The 23404-nt window shown below is 36.9% G+C and overlaps 1 protein-coding gene across 1 annotated transcript in view; it reads left to right on the forward strand.

Annotated features, from left to right (window-relative positions):
* The first annotated feature begins 4562 nt into the window (after window positions 1-4562).
* LOC124545924 overlaps window positions 4563-23404 on the forward strand; it is a 32534-nt gene continuing 13692 nt past the window's right edge. The window contains exons 1-3 of the mRNA XM_047124884.1: window positions 4563-4592; window positions 9467-9598; window positions 20008-20259. Of these exons, the coding sequence (XP_046980840.1) occupies window positions 4563-4592; window positions 9467-9598; window positions 20008-20259 (414 nt within the window). The remainder of the gene's footprint in view (window positions 4593-9466; window positions 9599-20007; window positions 20260-23404) is intronic.

Here is a 23404-nt window from a genome sequence, read left to right on the forward strand (position 1 = left end):
TTGTGGATAAACTTAGTAGTGTTGGTGGTCAGGCAGGTTTTAATGACCTTACTATATTAGGTGACTTTAATATAGATGCAAACTCAAATAGTATAGGAAACTTGAAATTCAGTGATGTACTGACCTCATACAATCTTGTAAATATAGTGATCTCTGACACCAGAGTGATGGACACATGTTCCACTAGAATAGATTATGCTATTATCAACAAAGATGTTATAGATAAGGTAAATTACAGTAACGTAGATTTTCTTTATTCTGACAACTTCTGTCAGGTGATTCAATACATAAATTCAATTATGCCTAAAATAACAAAAATTGTGCTACAGAAACGAATGCTGAATACCTCAAATACTAGTGCTCTTAAAGACAAACTAGCGAATGGGAAATGGGATTCAGTTTACCAGGTAAAAGGGTCGGATGAGAAATGGAATGAATTCTACTCAACCCTACTGAATATAGTTGTCCAGACAGAGAAATCCAGAAGGCAGTTAAACACTGTCAAAATGGAAGTAATCCTAGGACCTAGACTAAAACTTCCACCAAATCTCATTAGGCTCAGGCAGCAAGTACATTATCTAAACCAGCTTTATAAAGCTACTACTATGCAGATTTTCAAGGTAAAATAGAATAGGGCCAAGCAAACTTTTAAAACTGAAATTGTTAACCTAAGAAAGCAGATTACAGCAAAAAAATAGAACAGTCTGACAACATAAGCAAAGCATCTTGTAAGCTGATTGACAAATTCCGAAAAGGTCCCAACATGATGAACACGGAACCACTCAGCACAAGACATGATGGTAACATTATAAAAAAACCCGGATACTATATATAATATTTTTAATAACTACTTCATTTCTGGCAAACAATCAACCCATATTATAGATTCATAGGTAGAGAGAGACCCGATGACATCTCACCCAGTGTACCGAATTTGAGTTTTTGGAAGTGAATGAGCATGAGGTTCTCAGGGCAATATACATGCTAAAGAAAAATTTTTCATCTGGATGAGATGGCGTATCCAGTGCTATTACTAAAGTGTGCTTAAAAGAAATTTCTAAAACTCTTAATCACCTCATTAGTTGCAGCATTAGAGAAAACATGTGTCTGACGGTTCTAAAACTGAGTGTAGTAAAACCAGTGTATAAAAAGGGAAGTAAGGAAGATGTCTCCAACTATAGACCAGTATCATTAATTCCCACTTTTAGTAAGATATTCGAAAGCATTATCCTTTCTCAGCTAAGCGCCTTTTTCACAAAACATAAACTGCTTGTAGATTCGCAGCATGGCTTCAGAAAAGAGTTAAGTACAACCACAGCAGTTACACAGTTCATCCGTGAAGTTTACTGTCTGTTGGACTAGAAGATGCAGACTGCAGGTATATTTTTGGACCTGACAAGAGCATTTGATACGGAAAACAATAGGGTATTTATTAAAAAGCTAAATTCTTATAGTATTGGGGATCAAGCCATGAATCTTCTAACCACATACATGCTGAATCGTAAGCAAAGCACTAAATTGTCATACAAACTAGATAATAAAATCATAAACTCCCAGTCCACCAGTGAACCTGTATTACAAGGTGTACCACAAGGCTCAATCCTTGCACCTGTACTCTTCCTTATATACATTATATATTAACGACATTGCACAACCCATTAACTCCCATATTGTAAGCTATGCAGATGACAAGTCAATTTTATTCTATGGGAGTGAATCTAATTAACTAGAATCCCTTGCTACTAGTGGTGTAACAGAAGTAACAAAATACTTCAATGGTCAGGGACTCAAGGTGAATGTCACCAAATCTCAACTACTGACATTTAAAACAGGCAGTTCTCACCACAACAATGTGAATAGTATGCGTAATATCGCTGCAACAGAAAATGGTAACTGTAAATTGTTGGGTGCGTATGTTGATGATAATTTGCGGTGGTCATAACACATTAATTTCGTATGCGGAAAAGTCAGTAGTGCCATGTATCACCTCAGCCAGCTCGCATAGATAGTTCCTAGCCAAGCACTGAAATTAGTGTATTATGGAACACTTTACCCCTTTCTCAATTACGGAATTGAACTATGGGGCTGTGCAGCCGATGTACATTTAAAAAGAATACAACTACTACAGAAAAGAGCAATAAGACATATACATAGGTTGGGACATAGAGATTCATGTCGTGAAGTGTTTGTGCAGCACAAATATCTGACAATATATTCTCTGTACATCTTCAAAATAGTTATACTTTTAAAAATCAACCAATAGAAGCTTTCAAGGGCAGTGATGTACATGATCACAACACTAGAACAAAGTGTAACTAATTCCGTAACAGAACAACGTTAAAAATGACTGATAGAATTCCATATATCAGTGGTTTGATTTGGTATAACAAGCTACCAAACGCTCTAAGAAGGTACACGGGAAATGTTTTTAAGCAAAATTAAAATCTTTTCTAATAGAAAAATGTTTATATTCTTTCAACGAATTATAAGATAGTGATTGCAACATGAGGAATTAGCCAGTGGTTTGATTTGGTATAACAAGCTACCAAACGCTCTAAGAAGGTACACGGGAAATGTTTTTAAAACAAAATTAAAATCTTTTCTAATAGAAAAATGTTTATATTCTTTCAACGAATTATAAGATAGTGATTGTAACATGAGGAATTAGCATATCAGTTGTAATGTGATAAATGTAAAAAATAGACATAAGAAGCAACAGCTACAGAATATAGTGTATTTTTAAGTGTAAATATAGCACATAGTATTAAGTCTGATGTTTGCTAAAGCCATCATTATGATGGCTCCAAGCAAAGAAAATGTAAATAAATAAATGACTGGACGTTATGCAGCCGGAATGTTTAGAGGTAGAAGCTGAATGTGTGCGACTGCATGCTCGAAATTTTAGGGAGCATATTTAAATTTGCTTGTTACTGTTCCATTAAAATGTGATGTAATTATATAATAATACATATTTTATATTTTGGCCGAGTTCGGCGGATTTTTAATTGTTTGTCCGTTTCGTAGACTATGTACAACAATTATAAAGTTTAAAATAAATTTTAATACGGAGATATCTGATTTTGACGGATTTTCAAATGCTTGCTCGATGTGTAAACAAAGTAATGAGTGTAAAGTTTCAAAATAAATTTTATTTTTTCTTTATTTTTGCCAGAAAATATGGATATATTTCATTTTGACGAATTCTTGGGCGTTGGTTTGACGGAAAAAATAATTACGTGTTGGCAACACTGCGGAGAACAGTCATCTTTCAAATTACTAATCGTCGTCCGTAAACAAAGTGTGTTGCTATGAGCAGATATTGTTGACGACCAATCTAGTAGTAAATAATGTCAACAGCTTCCGAAGACTCAGTCGAAGAAGAATATTTATCTTCTGGTAGTGATGAAGATGACGTAGTCAGCTCTGTAAATAACCTATCCGATGTACGTTAATACTAATTGATTGTCGCACACCATAACCTAAAATGTTGACATTTTTCTCGTACTGACATTTCTGTCATGCTTGATTTGTCTCATCAAGGAGTTGGAGTGCATGGGAATATCACTGACAAAGTATAGCAACGCAGATGAAAAAGATAAGATGTTAGACTCCGTTTTACAAGCTGCCTGGAATCTACTTCAGCTTCATCATTCAAAAATACAAGAACTGCATCGTCCTGATGAAGCCATCTATCGGTTAAAGGATGACTGCAAAATACTGAGAGTAAGCGCTAAAACAATACTTATGCAGTGTATGAAAGGTTAACACTTTTCCTGAAAAAATGTTATTTACATTCTATTATTGGCCATTGGCTGTTTGCTTATTAATATGGTTTTGACAGTCGTGCGCATTCATATGAAGCGTGTGGTTGATCGAAAGTAAACTGATTTCGTATTGTGGGATTGCATCTTCATGTTTTCTGTACCGCGAAATATTCAAAGGCCTACATACAGAAGGTTTTAGCTTAGAATATTTAATCTTTCATGGAACGAAAAGTAAGGATTATGCTCATGTGAGACACAGTCCAGAACCGAATCGAAAGACTAGAGTAGATAAACTGCTCGCCATACAGTCTATTTCTGCAGGTAAAGTACTTGAACTGTAGTCAAATTAATTTTAATAAAGCTAAACTCCCAAGAATAAAGCAAAAAATTGAAAAAAAAACTGATGGGTAATAGGAAGATATTCTATAATAAAACCAAAACTTATTGGTCACCTGCAGATAGCTGAAATAACTTGTAATATCTATACAGACCTGTTATAGTTCTCTACATTTTTACAGAACTCCATCTGTGCTAGTGGATGCCAAACATGTTTTGACACCTGCATTGTGAAAAAATGTATGTAAGATGCTATGTATTATTGACCATGTATTGAGAAACCTTCTCCCTCTGTTCTTCTCATTAATTCATTACCATGTTTGCTCAGCATTTCCAGAACACAACTGCAATGGTCTTGATATCTGCCTTCAGTGAGTCCTGTGTTTTGCAAGGTTGTACTAATAGCATTGTCCAGACACTGTATTGTTTCACACTCACAGCACGTCTCCATGAGTTGGAAGGATGACCCCATTTGTGCAAGTTGATCTTGCAGTGAGCGACACCCACTCTAAAATGGCTGAATGATATCCAACAGCATAGGGTAAAACATTTTTTGGGGCTCTTCCTCTCCAAGAATGTCCAGAGGCATCTCCCTCTTCCATTTGGTGATGCTGTTAGATTCTAGTGTTCCCTCCAGCGGCCGAGTCCTAATGGTGAAGCTTTTTGTAGATTTCAATTGACAGACAACAGTTTGATGATCGTGCAGTGGATTGCAGGGATTACTGTTCTGCTTCAACCTCTTCGCATTGGCAGCAACGGCACAGTGGAGGGAGCTATTCCAACAATTTAGTTTGTCAATGGCATTGGCTTCATACATCCCGAAAAGATTTGAGTAGTTCATTCAATGCTTGGGGTGAGCAGTATACTTCACACAGGTAAATGTAAATGTCGTGTGACTAGGGCCTCCTGTCGGGTAGACCCTTCGCCGGTGCAAGTCTTTCGATTTGATGCCACTTTGGTGGCTTGCACATCGATGGGGATGAATTGATGATGATTAGGACAACACAACACCCAGTCCTTGAGTGGAGAAAATCTCCAACCCAGCTTGGAATCGAACCTGGGCCCTTAGAATTAACTTCTGTCGCTCTGACCACTCAGCTTCCGGGTGCGGACTTCACACAGGTGAGAGGCATACTCCACAGCCAATACACACAAAGCAAAAGCAGAAGTTATCAGGACATGAGGACAAGCTCCCCAGGTGGTGACTACGTGCTTTCTCAAAATACTGTTCCTTGCACTGAACTTCAACCTGGTCTAACAGCAATGTTTCTTCAAGGACAGTGTACAGTCAACACTAACGCGCAGATATGCAGGTGTTGGGCAGTGTTGAAGTCATTTGTGTCGCCATACGATGTCGAATTGTAACTGAGCTTCTCTATTCTGTGAGGAAATGCACACACCTGAGTTCTGGTCAGATTTGGGCTTAAATGATTGACATATCAAATGCCAAGCAGATCCAGTAATAAAGTCAACTTATCTTGAGATGAAATGTCTCGAGTGTTCTGTAATGGGCTAATCATTAGCATAATTTATTTTATTTATGAAAGAGCATAGGTGTAAGCCCACTGCCTTGAAATAGGCTATTCTGTTGTATGCACCATCTGCTCTCTTTACTCAGGAGAGTGCCTCTGGGGGATGTTGGTTGGTAATCACTGGTGAGGTAGTAAATTTTATGCAGCAACTTTCTGTGATTGATAGTGTCAGAGGCAGCTTTTAAGTTGACAAAGGTGACTCAAGTTATCTTATCCTGTCTGAAACTATCCTAAATGTGTTGAGCGAGGTTAAATATCTGACTGCAGCCCGATTTCCACATCGAAAACGAGCTTGTTGAGGAATGAACTTTCCATCAATTATACTGTTAATTCAGTTAAGAATAAGATGTTCATTGATCTGGACACAGTGACATAAGAATGGTATTGGACAAAAGCTTTTAAAGTCATTTGGCTTCTTATAAGGCTTAAGCAATGCAACAATTCAAGCTTCCCTCCAAAGCCTCGGAATACAAAACTTAGGTGCACAATGATTCTCAACAGCCATTTCTGTGTGGTCCAGTCAGGTCTTCTGTTATTATAGCAGGCATTAGTCACTGTGTTTTATTTTTACATTTCAGTGTGGAACTCTTGAAGTTTTTGTGGTACACCTGTCTACACAAGAATATAGGGAATCAGGAACTAGACAGAGTAGACCCACAGGAATTTAGTGGAAGTGACTGAAACTACCGCTTAAGATGATTCTGAAAGTCAAATATGAGTGTACTAGTATTCCTTGTCTCACAAGTTACATTTTATGTGTTATGATAAAATAATTTCAGGAAATTTCTAATTTTATTGTGTATTTCAATGTGTGTGTCAGCTATGCTCTAGTTATTCTTCTTTTAGGATCTAGTGAGGAGACAATCCTCGTGTATCAGAAATACCATTAGCATCTACATTACATTATGTTAATACTTGTTTGATAGATAGGGCATTTTGTAATGATATGGATGGTGTCAGTTTAACATAATTTTTTATGTTATATAGTTAATGTTATTATTATTATTTTATTTTATTTATTTTTGACACAATTACTAGTTCATGTTTAAAAATTCATCTGTTGAGTAGAAGGAATTGTAATTCAGAAATTCTTTTAATTAGTTTTTAAATGCTGGTTGGCTATATGTCAGACTTTTATTGCTTTTTGTTAAATGAGCAGACTTTTGTGGCAGCATAATCCACCCAGAGTAACGAAGTTCATCCTTTCTTCTAGTGTTGTAGCTATGCACTTTGCTTTTATTTTTCATTTGGTGTGAGTTATTGACAGCAAATTTCCTAAGTGAATACATGTATTGTGAATACCCCTAGTTCCTTAATAAATGTTTGCAAGATTATCATCGGTAGGCCCCAGCTATAATTCTGATTACATGCTTTTGTGCAGTGAATACTTTCTCTCTGTATGATTGATTACCCTAAAGTATGATGCCACATGAAAGCAATAGATGAAAATAGACATAGTAGGCTAATTTACTGATACGTTTCTCACCAAAATTTTGCAATAATCCTTACAGCGTAAGTACCTAAACTCAAATGTTTCAGTAGATCATCAGTGTGTTTCTTCCACATAAATTTCTCATCAAAGCACACAATTTCTCATCAGTGCACACACCCAGAAATTTTGAATATTCTGCCTTAACCAAAGACTTCTGTTCAAAGTCTGTATTTATCAGTGGTCTTATACCATTTATTCTACTGAACTGTATATACCACATTTTCTCAAAATTTAGTGAGAGTCCAGTTGCTGAGAACCACTTAATGATTTTCTGAAGGACATTATTTACACAATTTCTTCAGCTAATTCTTGTTTCTTGGGTGTGATTACACTTGCATCATCAGCAAAAAGAACTAGCATCTTCATAAGTGCAGAGTGGCAAATCATTAAGATATAGGGTTGTTATAACTAAAGTTAAACTTTCAAATCACTGTAGAGATAACACCACTGGTCAGAATGACATGAAATTGCAGCGGAATATTCAGAGAAGGGGGAAAACATATGGCAGAAGAAAAATAAATAGTTACAAAATGTAGCAGTAGATGGTGCTGTAAGCATCATAATTTAATAGTGGTCGACTACAAATGACAAATGAATTGTGCAACAATGCCTAAGGTGTACATCGGACATTAAACAAATTTTACTACTCAGTGTGCATGGGTGTACAGGTGTGATACTGTTGGTTATGTAAGCCCAACCACTGTGGCAAGGTCATATCACACTGGATGGGAAAAATTGGTTTTTAATTGTCCTGAGGCCAAAAATCACATAAAAACATCAATCCAAATCAAATTGGGTTATTAATTTCTGTGTGACTGACCCGGGTTATTAATTTCTGTGTGACTGACACAAAACATGTTCAGCGAGCTGTCCACTGTTTTCTGCAACAAGCTGAAATTGAGAAACAGCGTGTTCCACAACTGAACGAAGTGTTTCTGGGCCCACATTCAGAATGTGTCACGCAATGTGTGTCTTCAGTGCAGCTAAGTTTGCAGTCGGAACACTGAACACAAAATCTTTCAGATAGCCCCACAGCCGGAAGTCATACGGAATAAGATCAGGTGATTGGGATGGCCAGGCTGTAGGGGAGTGGGGGCTGATAATTCTAGCATTTCTGAAATGGTGCTTCAGCAGCTGCTTAACTGGATTTGCCGTGTGCAGAGGTGCGCCATTTTGCATACAAAATGTCCCATCCACACTTTTGGAGAGCTGGAATGGCGGGGTTGCACAAAAGCGCTTACCAGTGATGGTACAGGTAACAGGACCGGAAGCACCTGTCTCTTCGAAAAAATATGGCCCTGGGATAAATGATGCTGTAAACCCACACCACAGAGTGACCTTTTCAGGATGAAGTGGTACTGGTTGATTTGCGTGTGGATTTTCCATTGCCCATATCCAACAATTCTGTGTATTGACATATCCTGTCAGATGGATGTGGGCTTTGTCTGTCCACAAAATCTTCCACTGCCAGTCACTGTCCACTTCCATGTGAGCAAGACAGTCTAAAGCAAAGGTCTCTCTTATGCCGGCAGGTCGACAGGAAGCAACTCGCGTACATGGGTAATTTTGGATGGACAGCAAAGAAGGATGGTTTGTAGGATTTTATGAACCGTGCTCATGGGTATGTCCAATGTGCACTACACGTTTGCACACTACCACTCGCCGCCTCCTGGATTACTGTGGCCACTGCTTCCATTGACATCAAATCAAATTGTTTTCTCCCCCTACCAGGTTGCACGCCAAAAGAACTCGTGTTTTGCAATTTCTGAATCATTTTCTCCAGACCCATGCAGTCATTGGACCAATACCTTTTTTTCAAACCCTTCAGTGTCCGGAACATATGCAGAGCGATGTGTGCACAGTCATTATTTTTGTAATACAGCTTTAGAAGCAGAGCGTGATTCTGCATTGAGACAGTCGTGGCAAACATCACAGATGCGAAAGGAGGAAAAGCCGTGTACCTGGCATGTTTGTACCAACTTCAAGGGGCCGTGCGCATGGCAGGTGTTTTCATTTAGGTATTCTGACACACACAGTGCCATCTATTTCTATTGATTACTTTTCACACTTTTTTCCCATACAGTTTCCCCCTTCCCCAATAATCCATTGCAATTTGATGTCATTGTGGCCAGTGGTGTTATTTCTACAGTGTTTTGAAAGTTATAACTTTAATTATAATTACCCCGTATATCAAGAACAGTAAGGGACTTTCAGCTTATCCTTACTTACAGTAAATTTGTTTGGCAGAGAATGTGAGATAAATAATCTGCTTATGAACAAAAACTGTTGCAATGTTAGAAATAAGAGTGAATTTTATTAATCCAAGTTTACTTTTATTTCAGGCAAAAGTAAATCATCTAAAGGAAATTATACTGAAGAAAGATAATCTTCTGCACATATCTGCAGAGGCAGAACGAAAGCTACATACAAAAAATGAAGAGCTTTCACGTGAACTCAAAAAGGAACAGAATGAAGTAAGTGCGTAGGGTAGTCAAAATTTACCTTTAAGGCTGGCACTATGTCATACTCACTACTATTATCAGGGATTTCACATCTAATGTTGGATAAAGACCGTCTAATGACTTTTCTATTCATTACAGTTTTCAGCAATGTACATGTTTGTCATTTCTGTATTTTTTTATTTTATTTTTTTATGTAGTCAATGCTCCTTCATTAGATTACTCTCTTGGTGTGTTCTTATCTCTTGGAATTCAGCCAAGAACTTCCTTGATCCATCTGACACCCACTTACTTGTTTGTCACACAACATGCATTTCATTTTAATTATTATAATTTGTTCCCATAATCCATTTCTCTCTCTGTTTTCTTTCCTAGAAACTCTCAACATGCATATCTCTGTCCTCGATATTTTGGGTGCTGTCTACCTCTGTAGACAGTCTGTAAATAATCTTGTAAGTTCCTTTTGTATTGATTTGTATTTTGCTTTATCTTCAGCAGTCTTTCCTTTCTTTTTACCTGGAATGCTTTCAAACACTTCATCTGGCAATGCTTCCAGAATATAATTTTCATTATTCATTATTTGTGTTTCACATTCATGTCTTGAAATCTACAATAATTTAAAGAAATTTTCAAATAAATGCTTTTATAGTTTCCCCTCTGTTGTTAGTTACTGTGCCATCTGTGATGTCAACCTTTTCTTTCAAATGTCTATTGTACCAAATTTTCTTTCTATCTTCTTATATTCATTCAGAACTATTTCCATGCCTTGTTTTGTTTAATTCATCATATTCTAACTTATTCCTAGTATTGTGTGCTTTAAAAACTCTGGCCTTGTCTTCAATTGTTGTTTAGTTCATTTGAAATTTTCTTTTCTGTTGCCATCTTAATACCTGCAACACGGTTTGCTGTTTGCTCAAGCGCATTTGTAAAGTAACTATCTTTCTCATAACCTTCATTTTCTAAGGTACTCTACTTTTTGCTTAAGTTAATGTGGTACGCCATTCAGAGGTTGTTACCAGTAGTAAACAACATTTCAGCTCTCACCTGTGATGTTACAATGGCAATTATGGCGCTGTACAGTTAGATATTTTAACTATCAAAGTTTCCGGACATCCATGGGAATTTTGGGTTGGGATGCTCCATTTTAAAGCCTGCAAACATAATAAAAAAACTAGAAGATACCAGATCAAAATGGAATGTACATATAACTACAGAATGCCAAAAGTATACAAAAAGGATTGTCATAACACTTTCATTGCTTTTGCTAAACCACAATCTTACTGCTACCTTCCAAGCTGACTGAGCCTTCAGCATATGCAACCCATCAGTGCATCACCACAGGTCAAGGGCAATGTTCCATAAGAGTCATCAGCTTTGTCCAGTGATGTAATGTTAATGGCTGCTGTCACGCTACCTTTCAGTGCATATATTCACAGTTTGGTTGTGAGTTAGCAAAGCCAATGAATGTGGTACTAAGAAACTCTGGTTGTTGTGAGAGAGTCATCTGTAGCTTAACCCAAGGGGGGGGAAGAAAAAAAAACAGTAACATCATGTTAGAGTTACCATATTGTGTTAGAGTTACCATATTGTTTACAGTGCATCTCTGTTCTTAAACAAATCTACTTTTTGACTCCCTGTCTGATTATGTTTCTTTCTTTCTATTTTTCAAAAAAAAAATCTTTTCCTATTCTATGTCGTATGTACACATGATCACACTTAAATCAAAAAATTTTTTAGAAAACTGTTTGATATTACACATTTTTAAAAAGAACTTAGAGTGTAAAGTAATATCTTATAGCTCCATGCATATAATGCTGAAAATTTGTGCTTATGAATTTTTAATAGCTATGACATTACTTGTAAAATTTAAAATGAAAAACAGGGGTGCATGCAATAGATAATAATTGATGCATGAATAGTTCATCTTAATGACTAATAATTTTATTGCTCTGCAAATGATATGAACTGTTGTACAATTTTTCTCAACAACAGTTTTAATATTACCTGTTGCGTGGGCCTCACGCTATTCATTTTATACTTTACAAGTAGTCTCGTAACTATTAAAAAGTTCACAAGCACAGATTTTCAGGTCTATCTGTGTGGGATTAGGAAGCTGTAAGAAGTTAATGCTAGATGACTATACTAATTCAAAGTATGCAACATTCACTAGTCATCCCATCAATGCAATGAGAGGGGTTTCTATGCACAAAGCAAACAGAACTAACCTTCTTGGTAACTCATCCGGAGCTTATTGGTAAATCATCCACATATTGGTGCCACTTCAGTTTGTTATCTGTTTGGATGGCTGACAATGCAACCCATAGAGTTTCATGCCGTGTGGCATCATCTCTGCTGCTTGTAGCCATAGGTCATTTGTCTGGAATTACATGTATATTAATCTGTTTCTTGTGATGTGCATAATTACAATATCAGAAGGAAAAATGAGATTACGGAAGTGTCCGATTCCATCCGTCTGATTTGACCCAGGACATCATCAGTATAGCGGAAATGGCTATTCTAAGCGTCTCGAATATGGCGCCTATGATGCTACTACATACACATGGCAACAAACAAAAAAATACTTATAAATAATACAATAATATCTCCCTCCAAAAATACAATCAAACTAACAGTGCATACGTGGGAAATTGAGAGTTTTAGGGAGGGGACAACTTAAATATAACAGTAAAAGAAAGACACACCACAACCTCAAAACACATAAAATGAGGAACAAACAAAAAAAAAATTACTAAAATCTACAGGAATCGGACACTTCCCATTGACCTATATAGGTCAACTTCAGCTGACAATACCAAAACACCCAACGCCTACAGTAAAAACTATAAAAATTGGAATCAGACATCTCTCTTGACCACAACTGATGATACCAAAACACCAATACCTACATAGAAAACTACAAAAATTGGAATCAATCATTTCCCTTTACCTACATAGGTTGATACGAAAAAAACCACCACCTACAACTATGAAAAACTAAACCAAAACCACAACACCTCAAGAATTCAAAAGTCAAACATCACTACATAAATTAAAGCACATTCAATACACAATAAATACACAAAACATTACAACTCGAGAAAAATAGACCCAAAAGAACAATTACTTACCACCAACAAATGTCAGCACTGCAAAGTAGGTCGGCCATCCCAAAAACACACACACACACACACACACACACACACACACACACACACACACACACACAAACACACACACACACACACACACAGAGAGAGAGAGAGAGAGAGAGAGAGAGAGAGAGAGCAGATGGGTGGAATCAGACACTTCCGTTGACCTGGAAAAATGACATTTATTATTCCACATTGAGGGTGTCTTGAGTCCAAAAACGGGTGTACAGTGCAGTAACTAAAATTTTTGATAACTTGCCCAGTGATACAAAATGTTTTACAGTCAGCAAAGTAAAATTTGAAAACGAAAGTTTCTGCTGGACAACGTCTTCTATTCTGTAGAAAGATTTCTGTTTTAATCTGTAAAAGCTATTGGATAGACATTACTAATCCACACCTGTGTATTTGATAATAATAATAATAATAATAATAATAATAACAATAACAATAAATCTTCAGCAGGTAGTCATTTTTAGGAATTAATTTGCGTTATGAATGTAAAATGACTAGTTCCACATCGTCATTATGACGTATCATGCAGATGATCCATGGAACATGAAACTAACTAAGTTTGGATTTGTTTGGGTTCTTTTTCAGTATACTTTTAACCCCAGCAAACATCACAGTTTTTGTAAAGTACTCTGGTGCGTTTATTAAACTGAGAATGTAGGTGAAGAACAGGCATGGACCAAGTACCATACACTGGGAAACGCTATAATTAATATGATCCAGTTTATGTTGTTGTTGAGATATGATTCCCTCTTATTTTCTTTAGTAAAATGGTATAATCTATGTTGAAGGCCTTGGCAAGGTCATATAAATGATGACCAAATAATTTTTCTTTCTTATTTCTACAATATCTGAGACCACATAGTGCTTCGTCTATAGGTCCTTAATGGAAGCAAAACACAGTCTAGGCTTGAGTGCTTCTAAATATCAGAGCCTTGAATCAACATGACCAGTTGACAGGTCAGCAGGGACCATGTGTCGGTATTGTCACTCTCCCTCATACAGGTGTTTTTTTTTCTACTTGATGTTAACTGACTTCTTCTGAAGTGTATTTTTATTTTCATACAATGAAGGATTTGTATTATAGACTAACTTATTCAGTTAGTGACCTTTCAGAGCTATTAGAACATTGGAGTATCCAGAATTACGGCTCTCAAACAGAACAGTTTACCTGCTGCACAACTTACGTATCTGTTAAGTTTCTTATATGTACACAATAAGGTTACAGTGCATGTAGGCAAACTATGGTTATCTTGACTTTGTCACTCTTTTTGAGTTTGATCAGTTGTGGTTTACATGGCCAGCTGGAGAGAAGAAAGAGGGAGAGAGAGAGAGAGAGAGAGAGGGAGAGAGAGAGAGAGAGCTGTTACTAAAAGTAATGCTTCTGATGGCAATAACTGTTATCTTTCTCTTTATTTATTGTAGTAAATTTTTGTTAGCCAATCCCAGTCCAGAAGGTTTTTGCTGCCCTATTATATAATGAGGAACACATGTATGTTTTTGTGATAACTGCCATGTTTTGCTTGCAAAGGTAATGTTGTCTTAGAATACCAAATATGCCTTGCACCAAAAATTTTTCATACAGTTATTACACCAGGCACTGGATAAAATATAAGAGGAAGTCCTTTAATGATTGTAATTTTATAATACAATAATTCATGTCTTTAAAAAAACACACTTTGAAATAGTTACTTGACAAACAATAATTTTTTAACAGTGTACTATAGAGGTGTTGTGTGTCTGTGCCTCTGTTATTGTGTATCATACAACAACAGTGAGATAATGAAATTGTCAACTAATTCAGCGCAAGTACATATCTGTATATAGTGTCATCATAAAGGACTTCGCTATATCTAAGTGTTTAACAATGATTGCCATTGTGACAATCTGACAATCACAAGTGGACATGCTAGATACGTTTTGGGACCACTTGGAATTGTTCAGTAACATCACATCAAAAGTCATGTGCTGTTAGCACATTATTATTTTATACAGATGCAGCACTGATAGAGGTTTTTTGTAACCACATCTGAATATTATTTAATTAAATCAAAATCAGTTGCAAATACTAAAGACTTTTTATTAAGACTGTTTTTTGACCAAAAATTTTTACAGTATAGCACTGATCACCCACTAAAGATAAACCAAAATATTGATTAACTAAAAGCATTTCAGTTTGCAAATTGAAGGTGCTCGTGCACACACCAAATAGAAATTCTGGTGACTCTGGGCTGGTCATTTTGGTGGTTTCTTTCTCTCTACCAACTGTCATTGTTGCTATTCGGGTACTGACGTCCAAAGCTTTACTTGTGACAGATTGTGCTGTTGTGACATTCACTGTGGCTATCAAACATAAAGCATAAATAGACTAGTGGAACACAGGCACTAGATGATAAACACTTAGCTCAGGAATACGGATTTGGAAGTGCATCAGTACAGAACATTAAAAAGAACAGTGACACTATTACAAAATTTATAAGTGTATTTGACTGTGAGCATAGATGTTTGCACAGAAAAAGGTTGAGAATGGCAGGAAATCAGGATTTAGACATTGCACAAAGCTTGGAATGAGCTCCTTTTGTAGCCTAACTAGCTGGGCTAATAAGAGTACCTTCAGAATTTAAAGGAAGCAGTCAGGAAAATATCCATGACTGACTCAAATGTGATGTTGTTGACCCTGGCTAACAAGCATTGACTGATTGAATAATTGCCATTGTCATCAATGGGCAAGACCATTGCAACAACTTGGATGAGTGTAGGGACGATGGCTGTGCTGAAAAAGGATCATCTTTTTAGGACACTTTTCACTGCACCGAGACAGCTATGGTATAGTTAGAACAGGAAGATGAAAGTGACACTGTCCAGTTGCCATCTTTAAAACATTACAAAGATTTAGCTGCAAAAAATGAGCCTCATCTTTTAAGCAAAAACAAATTTTTAATTTCTTTTCCTATGTGTAGGTATACAGGGTGTCTCAAAAGCGTGCTAATACTTCAACGTGTAAAAGCATCCAAAATAATTAAGGTATTCACAACATGTTTGGCTTGTGTTACACGCTGTCTCACGAAGTTTTTATGTCATTCAGTCAATTTCAACATATGCAACTTTTGTGGCACATAAAACATCCAGTCTAGTTCTGTCCACTCTAGGCACATCAGCTATGGCAGTGTCAGCAACAATTTGGTTCTTTATACATATAAAAGTCCTGTACCACCAATGTATAGACGTCTACAAGGTTGGTTGCTTCCTGTGATGTGTTTGGAAGTTTATTTTAATCTGCATGTCTGAGTAAACCATTCCACACACTGAGAATTTTCTTGACCATTATCATTATGCTTGACTCACAACAACCTGAAACACAAACAAACAAAACTATATGATTTTTGTCAGTCACATGGAGTAAATATCGTAATTAGTTTGGTTACTATAACACATTAAAGTTGCAGCATATCTTCTGAGACACCCTGTACTCTAATGGCCATTTTGATCTTTTCAAAATAAACTATATAGTTAGACATGTGATACATAATATGTATGTACAGTCTAGTGACCAAATTAATGTTGTTTTTGCAAATGATTCCTGGTCCGGCACAAATTTTCATTGTCATCATTGCATTATACAGCTTATGGTTGTCCATATTTGCAACTGCATGCATGTCTGAAGCAACTTTGCATTGAAATTCATGATAATACAGGCACTGCGATACCATATTTAAATCTTTCCGTGCAAGCTCTGATTTTTCTTAACTGTCCTTTGAACTTTTTCGATGTCCACTGTCAACCCTATTTGGCACAGATCCCACACCGTGCAACAGTATTCGAGAAGAGGACAGGCGAGTGTAGTGTAGGCAGTCTCTTTAGTAGACCTGTTGCATCTACTAAGTGTTCTGCCAGTGAACATCATCTATGTGATTGTTCCAGTTTAACTTGTTTGTAATTGTAATTCCTTGAATTTACAGCCTTTAGCTATGTCTGATTTGATGTGTAACCAAAATTTAATGGATTCCGTTTAGTACTCGTGTGAACGACTTCACACTTTTCTTTGTTTAGAGCCAGTTAACATTTTTCAAACCACACAAATATTTTGTCTAAATCATTTTGCAACTGGATTTGAGTATATGATGACTTCAGTAGACCGTAAATGGTGGCATCATCTGCAAACTGCTCAGATTGTTTCCTAAATCATTTATTTAGATTAGGAACAGCAGATGGCCCGTAACGTTTCCTTGGAGAATGCCAGATATCACTTCTATTTTCCTCAATGACTCTCCATCAGTTACTACAAACTGTGACCTTTCTGACAGGAAATTATGAATCCAGTCGCACTACGGAGATGATACTTCATGGATTCACAATTTGATTAGAAGTCTCTTGTGAGAAATGGTATCAAAATCCCTCTGGGAACCTAGAAATATGGAATCAATTTGAGACCCTCTGTTGATTCCACTTCATGTGCCAATGGATCATTTAGTGTGAGATAATTCATAACAATTAAACACAGTTTGTTCCAAAATCGTACTGCATATTGATTTCATTGTTATGGCTTTGTAACTCTATAGGTTACTCCGATTACCTTTCTTGAAGTGCTGGTGTAACTTGTGCAACTTTCCACTCTTCAGGTACAGATCTTTTGCTAAGCGAGCTACATATGGAGCTACTATGGAATGGACAGTGTCTTGAAGGGAGGATATAAGATGAACATCAACAAAAGCAAAACAAGGATAATGGAATGTAGTCGAATTAATTCGGGCGATGTTGAGGGAATTAGATTAGGAAATGAGACACTTAAAGTAGTAAAAGAGTTTTGCTATTTGGGGAGCAAAGTAACTGATGATGGTCGAAGTAGAGAGGATATAAAATGTAGACTGGCAATGGCAAGGAAAGCGTTTCTGAAGAAGAGAAATTCGTTAACATCAAGTATAGATTTAAATGTCAGGAAGTCGTTTCTGAAAGTATTTGTATGGAGTGTAGCCATGTATGGAAGTGAAACATGGACGATAAATAGTTTGGACAAGAAGAGAATAGAAGCCTTTGAAATGAGGTGCTACAGAAGAATGCTGAAGATTAGATGGGTAGATCACATAACTAATGAGGAAGTATTGAATAGGATTGGGGAGAAGAGGAGTTTGTGGCACAACTTGACAAGAAGAAGGGATTGGTAGGTAGGACATGTTCTGAGGCATCAAGGGATCACCAATTTAGTATTGGAGGGCAGTGTAGAGGGTAAAGATCGTAGAGGGAGACCAAGAGATGAATACACTAAACAGATTCAGAAGGATGTAGGCTGCAGTACGTATTGGGAGATGAAGAAGCTTGCACAGGATAGAGTAGCATGGAGAGCTGCATCAAACCAGTGTCAGGACTGAAGACAACAACAACAACAACAACAACAACAACAACAACATGGAGCTACTACATCAGTGTACTCCTAAAGGAATCTAATTGGTGTGGAATCTGGACCAGAAGACTTCCTTTACTAACTAATTTGAGCTGCTTCTCTACAGTGAAGATATTTACTTTTAAATTACTCATGTTTTCTGCAGTTCTTATTTCAATTTCTGGAAAATTTACTTCAGCACATCTGCTTTAGTGACACTGTCATTGTTAACATTCTCATCACTGTTCCACAACGGAGGTATGGATTGTACTTTACATATGATCAGAATCTCTGAATTTCCTGACAGATTTCAAGACCGTGTTTCATTGTGGAAACTATTAAGTGCATCTCACATTGAAATTCACACTGAATTTCAAGCTTCTGTAAAACTTTGCCAATCTTGGAGATTTTACACACTTTTAAATGTGGCATGAATTTTTCTTTGCTTCTGCAGCAGTGTTCTAAGCTGTTTTGTGTACCATCAGTTCTGTCTCTTATTAATTCATTTGGTATAAATCTCATTGGATTTCACCGAACTTAAGCCACATATGGTTCTTGCTTACATAGTCAGTTGGGAAGGGAAGAAGATAGTCTCTTAAGAAGACATCAATCGATTTTTTGTCTGTATTTTTAAACATAAATATTTTGTGCTTGTTTTTGGTAGACTTGGATATTATGGTATTCAGTCTCGCTACAGGAACCTTGTGGTCACAAATTCCTGTATTGGTCATCGTGCTTCCTAATTCCTCAGGATTATTTCTTACTAAGAGGTCAAGCACATTTTCGCAACCATTTACACTATGAGTGGGCTTCTGAACTAATAGCTCATAATAATTCATATTAATTTTCTGAGAAAGCATTTAGCACAATTTCTGATCGTGTTTTATACCTACAAGTGGCTTCGAATGTGTAAATAAGAAAGTACTAAATTTTAAAATATTGACATCCCTCATCAAAATTTTGGAATTTGTTCCAGATGAGTGCTATTTATGTTAGAAATTAACTGAAATATATGCAATATTCATAAAACTCAGTATAAAACATAAACATTATGAAAACAATGCCTTTATAATGTGAAACAGTAGCTTGTTGCCAAATGTAAAGCAACTTCTGCATGGGAAAAAATATATTGATATATTGTTGTTATGAAATAAACAGTCACTTATTCTATAGTGCAGGCTATATTATTACCCAACCACAATGTTATTGCACTTGGGCTCCTATGGCTGTTAAAGGAAACATATAGTGACGTTACAGTAAACTTGTCCTCATTAAATATCATGATAAAAGTCATTATAAACCAACCGAAGTGCCCTCTCACCCACGTGCATTAATATTGCAGTAAAATAATAGCATATTGCTGTATATTCTACAAATACTCTAGTTCAAAAATACTAAAAACCAACAGAAATTACCTTTATTTCCTGAAGCATCCAGACACTGTGATAAACAGCTTTCGTAAATTAGATACTGCCACCTACTGGGAATATGCGGAAATGAATGCCAATGGTGCACAAAAGCCGCATGATGTAATGTATACGCTACAGTCAGACATAGAGAGTTAAGTTTATTCCCTAAACTAAAAAATAAATAAATAAAAGCTGGATGTAGCACATATGCTACATAAGGACTGAGGATGTTAAATGGGTATTTGAATTATTATGTGCAAAATTGATATGCTTATAGATACATTTTTAGTTGATTATTAGGGCAGATCCTCATTTTTGGCTTGACTGCCGTTTAAATTAGCCATGGCTTTTTTGTTATGTTTGACTAATCAGAAATAGTACTGTGTACACAAGTAAGATGTGGCTTTCTCTTGTTTCATGTCCATGTAGTCCTTGAGAAAACATCTACGCTGACTTTCAGCACACATCTGTGTTTTATAGGTTCGCCGACTTCTGCGACAGTTGCAGGAGCAACAGCAGCAAGCAGCTCGTGATACATGGCGCAGGGAGACAGATGCAAAGTTACGTACTCCTTCACGTCCATCTGCAAGACAGCCGCTGGCAAAAACACCAGAGCCAATGGAAGATAGGCTCCATGATCTAGTAGAGCAAAATCTTCAGCTTAAACGTTCTCTCGTTATGATCTCCTCTCGACTATCAGAACTTTCTTATGGATTCTCTAGTCTGTTACCAGTAAGTTCCATTTTTTTCTGATACTTCATGCTATCATGTTGCCTCACAGGAGTGTACTATAAATTAGTTTTTTCATTGTTCTACAATAATACCAAACAGAAAGAAGTAGATGTTATTATTTATCAAGGATGAGGTTCATAGGTTGGAAAAAAAAGGAAGGAAGGAAGGAAGGAAAAAGTCACTCTTTTGCCAAGAACCCTTTCTCCCTTATTTTCTTAATAGAAGGGGAAATTTAGGAAAAGGCTATTTTGCAGTCAGCACACAATTCTTTGATCTTATGAAAGTTGCATACACACCATTTTTCATTTAGGCATTCTTTGTTAGTGCGTGCAAAATAATCACAAGAAATGCTGGAGTCCATGAAAAGTGAACGTAGGACTTGGGCACTCATAGGGCGCTACATAGTCAGTTGAAGTATAACTTGAATGCAGCACTCTCGTTTCAGTGAGAAAGATGTGACTTTGATTTATTTCAAGAATGTTGCTTTCTCATTCTTTTCAGTTGTTACGGAAAAATGGACACAGTATATTTATTTGTGATAAATTAGCCCTTTTGTTGCTGCGGAAGTGAAGTAAAATAATAAATGTGTGATCTACAAAATAGTTCATATTATACGATCAGTCAAAGGTGCTTATACAAACTTAAGGTTGGGGTTTTCAAACTAAATGAAGGGATAAAATATACAGATGAGCCAAAAATTACTATGACCTGGTTAATAGTGTGTCGGTCCACCTTTGGAATGAAATATAGCAGTCACTTGGAGTAGCATGGCCCCACCAGGACGTTGGTTGGTTTCTGGAGGTATGTGGTGCCAGATGTCTTTGCACAGCTCATGCAGTTGCCGTAAATTATCGGCTGGAGGTTTATAGGCAGAGTTCATTGTCAGGCTCCTCAAGTCATTGTAGCACAAATCTGGCCTTGTGACACAGACAGTTATCCTTTTGGAAGATGCAGTCATCATCGGGGAAGACATCAAGCATAAATGGATGTAGGTGGAACACAATAATTTTCACATAGTCCACACCTGTCACAGTTCAGTGGAAGCGTAGGTGAACATTCCGATAGCATAACACTGACGTCACCATCTTGCATTAATTGCGCGCTGCATCTTTCGAGTACGCATTCCCCTGGATAATGGCATACCCAGATGCGACCGTCGACCTGATGTAACAAGAAATGAGATTTATCTCGATGATCCCATGTCCACTGCAGTTGTAGTTGTGATAGTGTTAGGTCAACATGGGAACATGTAGATGTTGTCTCCTGTGACACCCCATGTTCAGTAATGTGCACTGAACTGTGTATTTTGTAACACTTATGCTTGCACCAGCTTTATACTGTATCATCAAATCTGTGACAGATCACTGCCTATCCTGCTTATAATGTTCGAAGCTTCCAACCTCCACTTTCCATGATGAGGCGTGGACATCAGATACCTTGCTGCCTGTTTTAGGTATCACCATTCTTCAACCACTTTCCATAGATGATCATGACAGTAACGTAAGACATATTGCTATTCATCACATGGAGGAGACTTGAGTCACAGACAGGCACAGTCAAAAAGAATGCTAGAAATAGTTCAGCTTTTGGACAATGTCCTAGGTCAGAAGTAGAAAACTCACACTTATTCACACAAGAACTCCCACATACATGACTACTCTTTCTCAGAGTTAATGCTTGAGGCTTGATGCCTGGAGAACATGGCTGTGTGTGTGTGTGTGTGTGTGTGTGTGTGTGTGTGTGTGTGTGTGGGTTTTCCGCTTATGAAGTAGGACTGCATCCAAAAGCTGAGATATTTCTAGCATTCATTTTCATCATGTTTGTTTGCAACTCGATGCCACCTATCTGGTGAATAGCTATCTGTTATTTCTATATTGCTGCAGTTCTTAGGTATTATTGAGAAAGCTTTGTACATTGGTACATTGCAATTTTCAATTGATATGAACTGTTCACTGTGGTATTAGCTCCTAGAAAAATAAAATTTCATGCTTTTGATATATTTGCATAAGATTAGTGCAGCGTAGTAATGTCTTCATCCAGAGATGACTTTTACAATGATATATGAATTTACATGTTTGGTTTCTGAAGTGGGAGAAGTACAACATCGGCCATTACATGTGGTACTTGAAGCTCTTGAGGAGGATGACTCTGTTATAGGCATACTCTTAGGCTTGTCCCAGATCTTTAACTCTGTTGACCATAAAATGCTACTGCAATCAGATTCACGAACGATGGCAGTACACACAGGTCGAGGTGCAGACTATGATTTTGTTTTTGTTGGCTCCAAGCGACAGTTGTGGGACACGCTTATATATGATTTTTGCTTGAAGAAAGCGTGCACCTTGGAAATTGTGCCTCCCATTTACCGTATTTAGTTGAAACTAAGCCGCAATTTTTTTCTGGTTTTTGTAATCCAAAAAACCGCCTGCGGCTTAGAATCAAGTGCAAAGTAAGCAGAAGTTCTGAAAAATATTGGTAGGTGCTGCCACACCTGACTTCTGCCATCGAATATATGTAGCACGCAGGCACAAAGATAAATACTGGCGCCAAAACCTCTGTGTCAGTAAATAAATTTAAAAAAAAAGGTGGAAGACGAGCTTTTTTCTCCGCCCCGAGTTTCGACCACTACATTTTCATACATTACCCAATGAAGTAAATACAAATTCCGTATTGTTCATCTTCGAATGTAGCAGAATTTCAATGTACTATGAAAATCCGACTGGCAAGACTGTTTGGGATGTTTGTCAGTACGGCCAACTCTGCGTTCTGAATTTTTTCCTACCTGTGAAAAGAGATGGTTGTTAATAGGTACTTTTATGAATTGTAAATCACATGCAGTATTCTCTTCACCATAAGATTAATACAAATATAAACATTTTGCCATGTATTCTTTCATGTTTGCTGCTATCTCATTTAAATCCTGTCTGCCTAATAAACTACGAAACTAGAGTGAGAGAACAGCAAACGCGAAAGAATATACATATCATGTCATGTTTATATTCATATTATTCTTATGCCTAATAGTGATATAGTCAGAAATGAAGCACGGCAGTTGACTAGATTTTTAAATCTAAGATGACTCTAATTTTTGTGCAGAATGTAATGTACTAAAGAGGCATCTGCAAAGATTTTCAAATGGAGAAAA

The sequence above is a fragment of the Schistocerca americana genome, chromosome 8 (genome assembly GCF_021461395.2).
Source record: "Schistocerca americana isolate TAMUIC-IGC-003095 chromosome 8, iqSchAmer2.1, whole genome shotgun sequence".
Classification (NCBI taxonomy): Eukaryota; Metazoa; Arthropoda; class Insecta; order Orthoptera; family Acrididae; genus Schistocerca; species Schistocerca americana.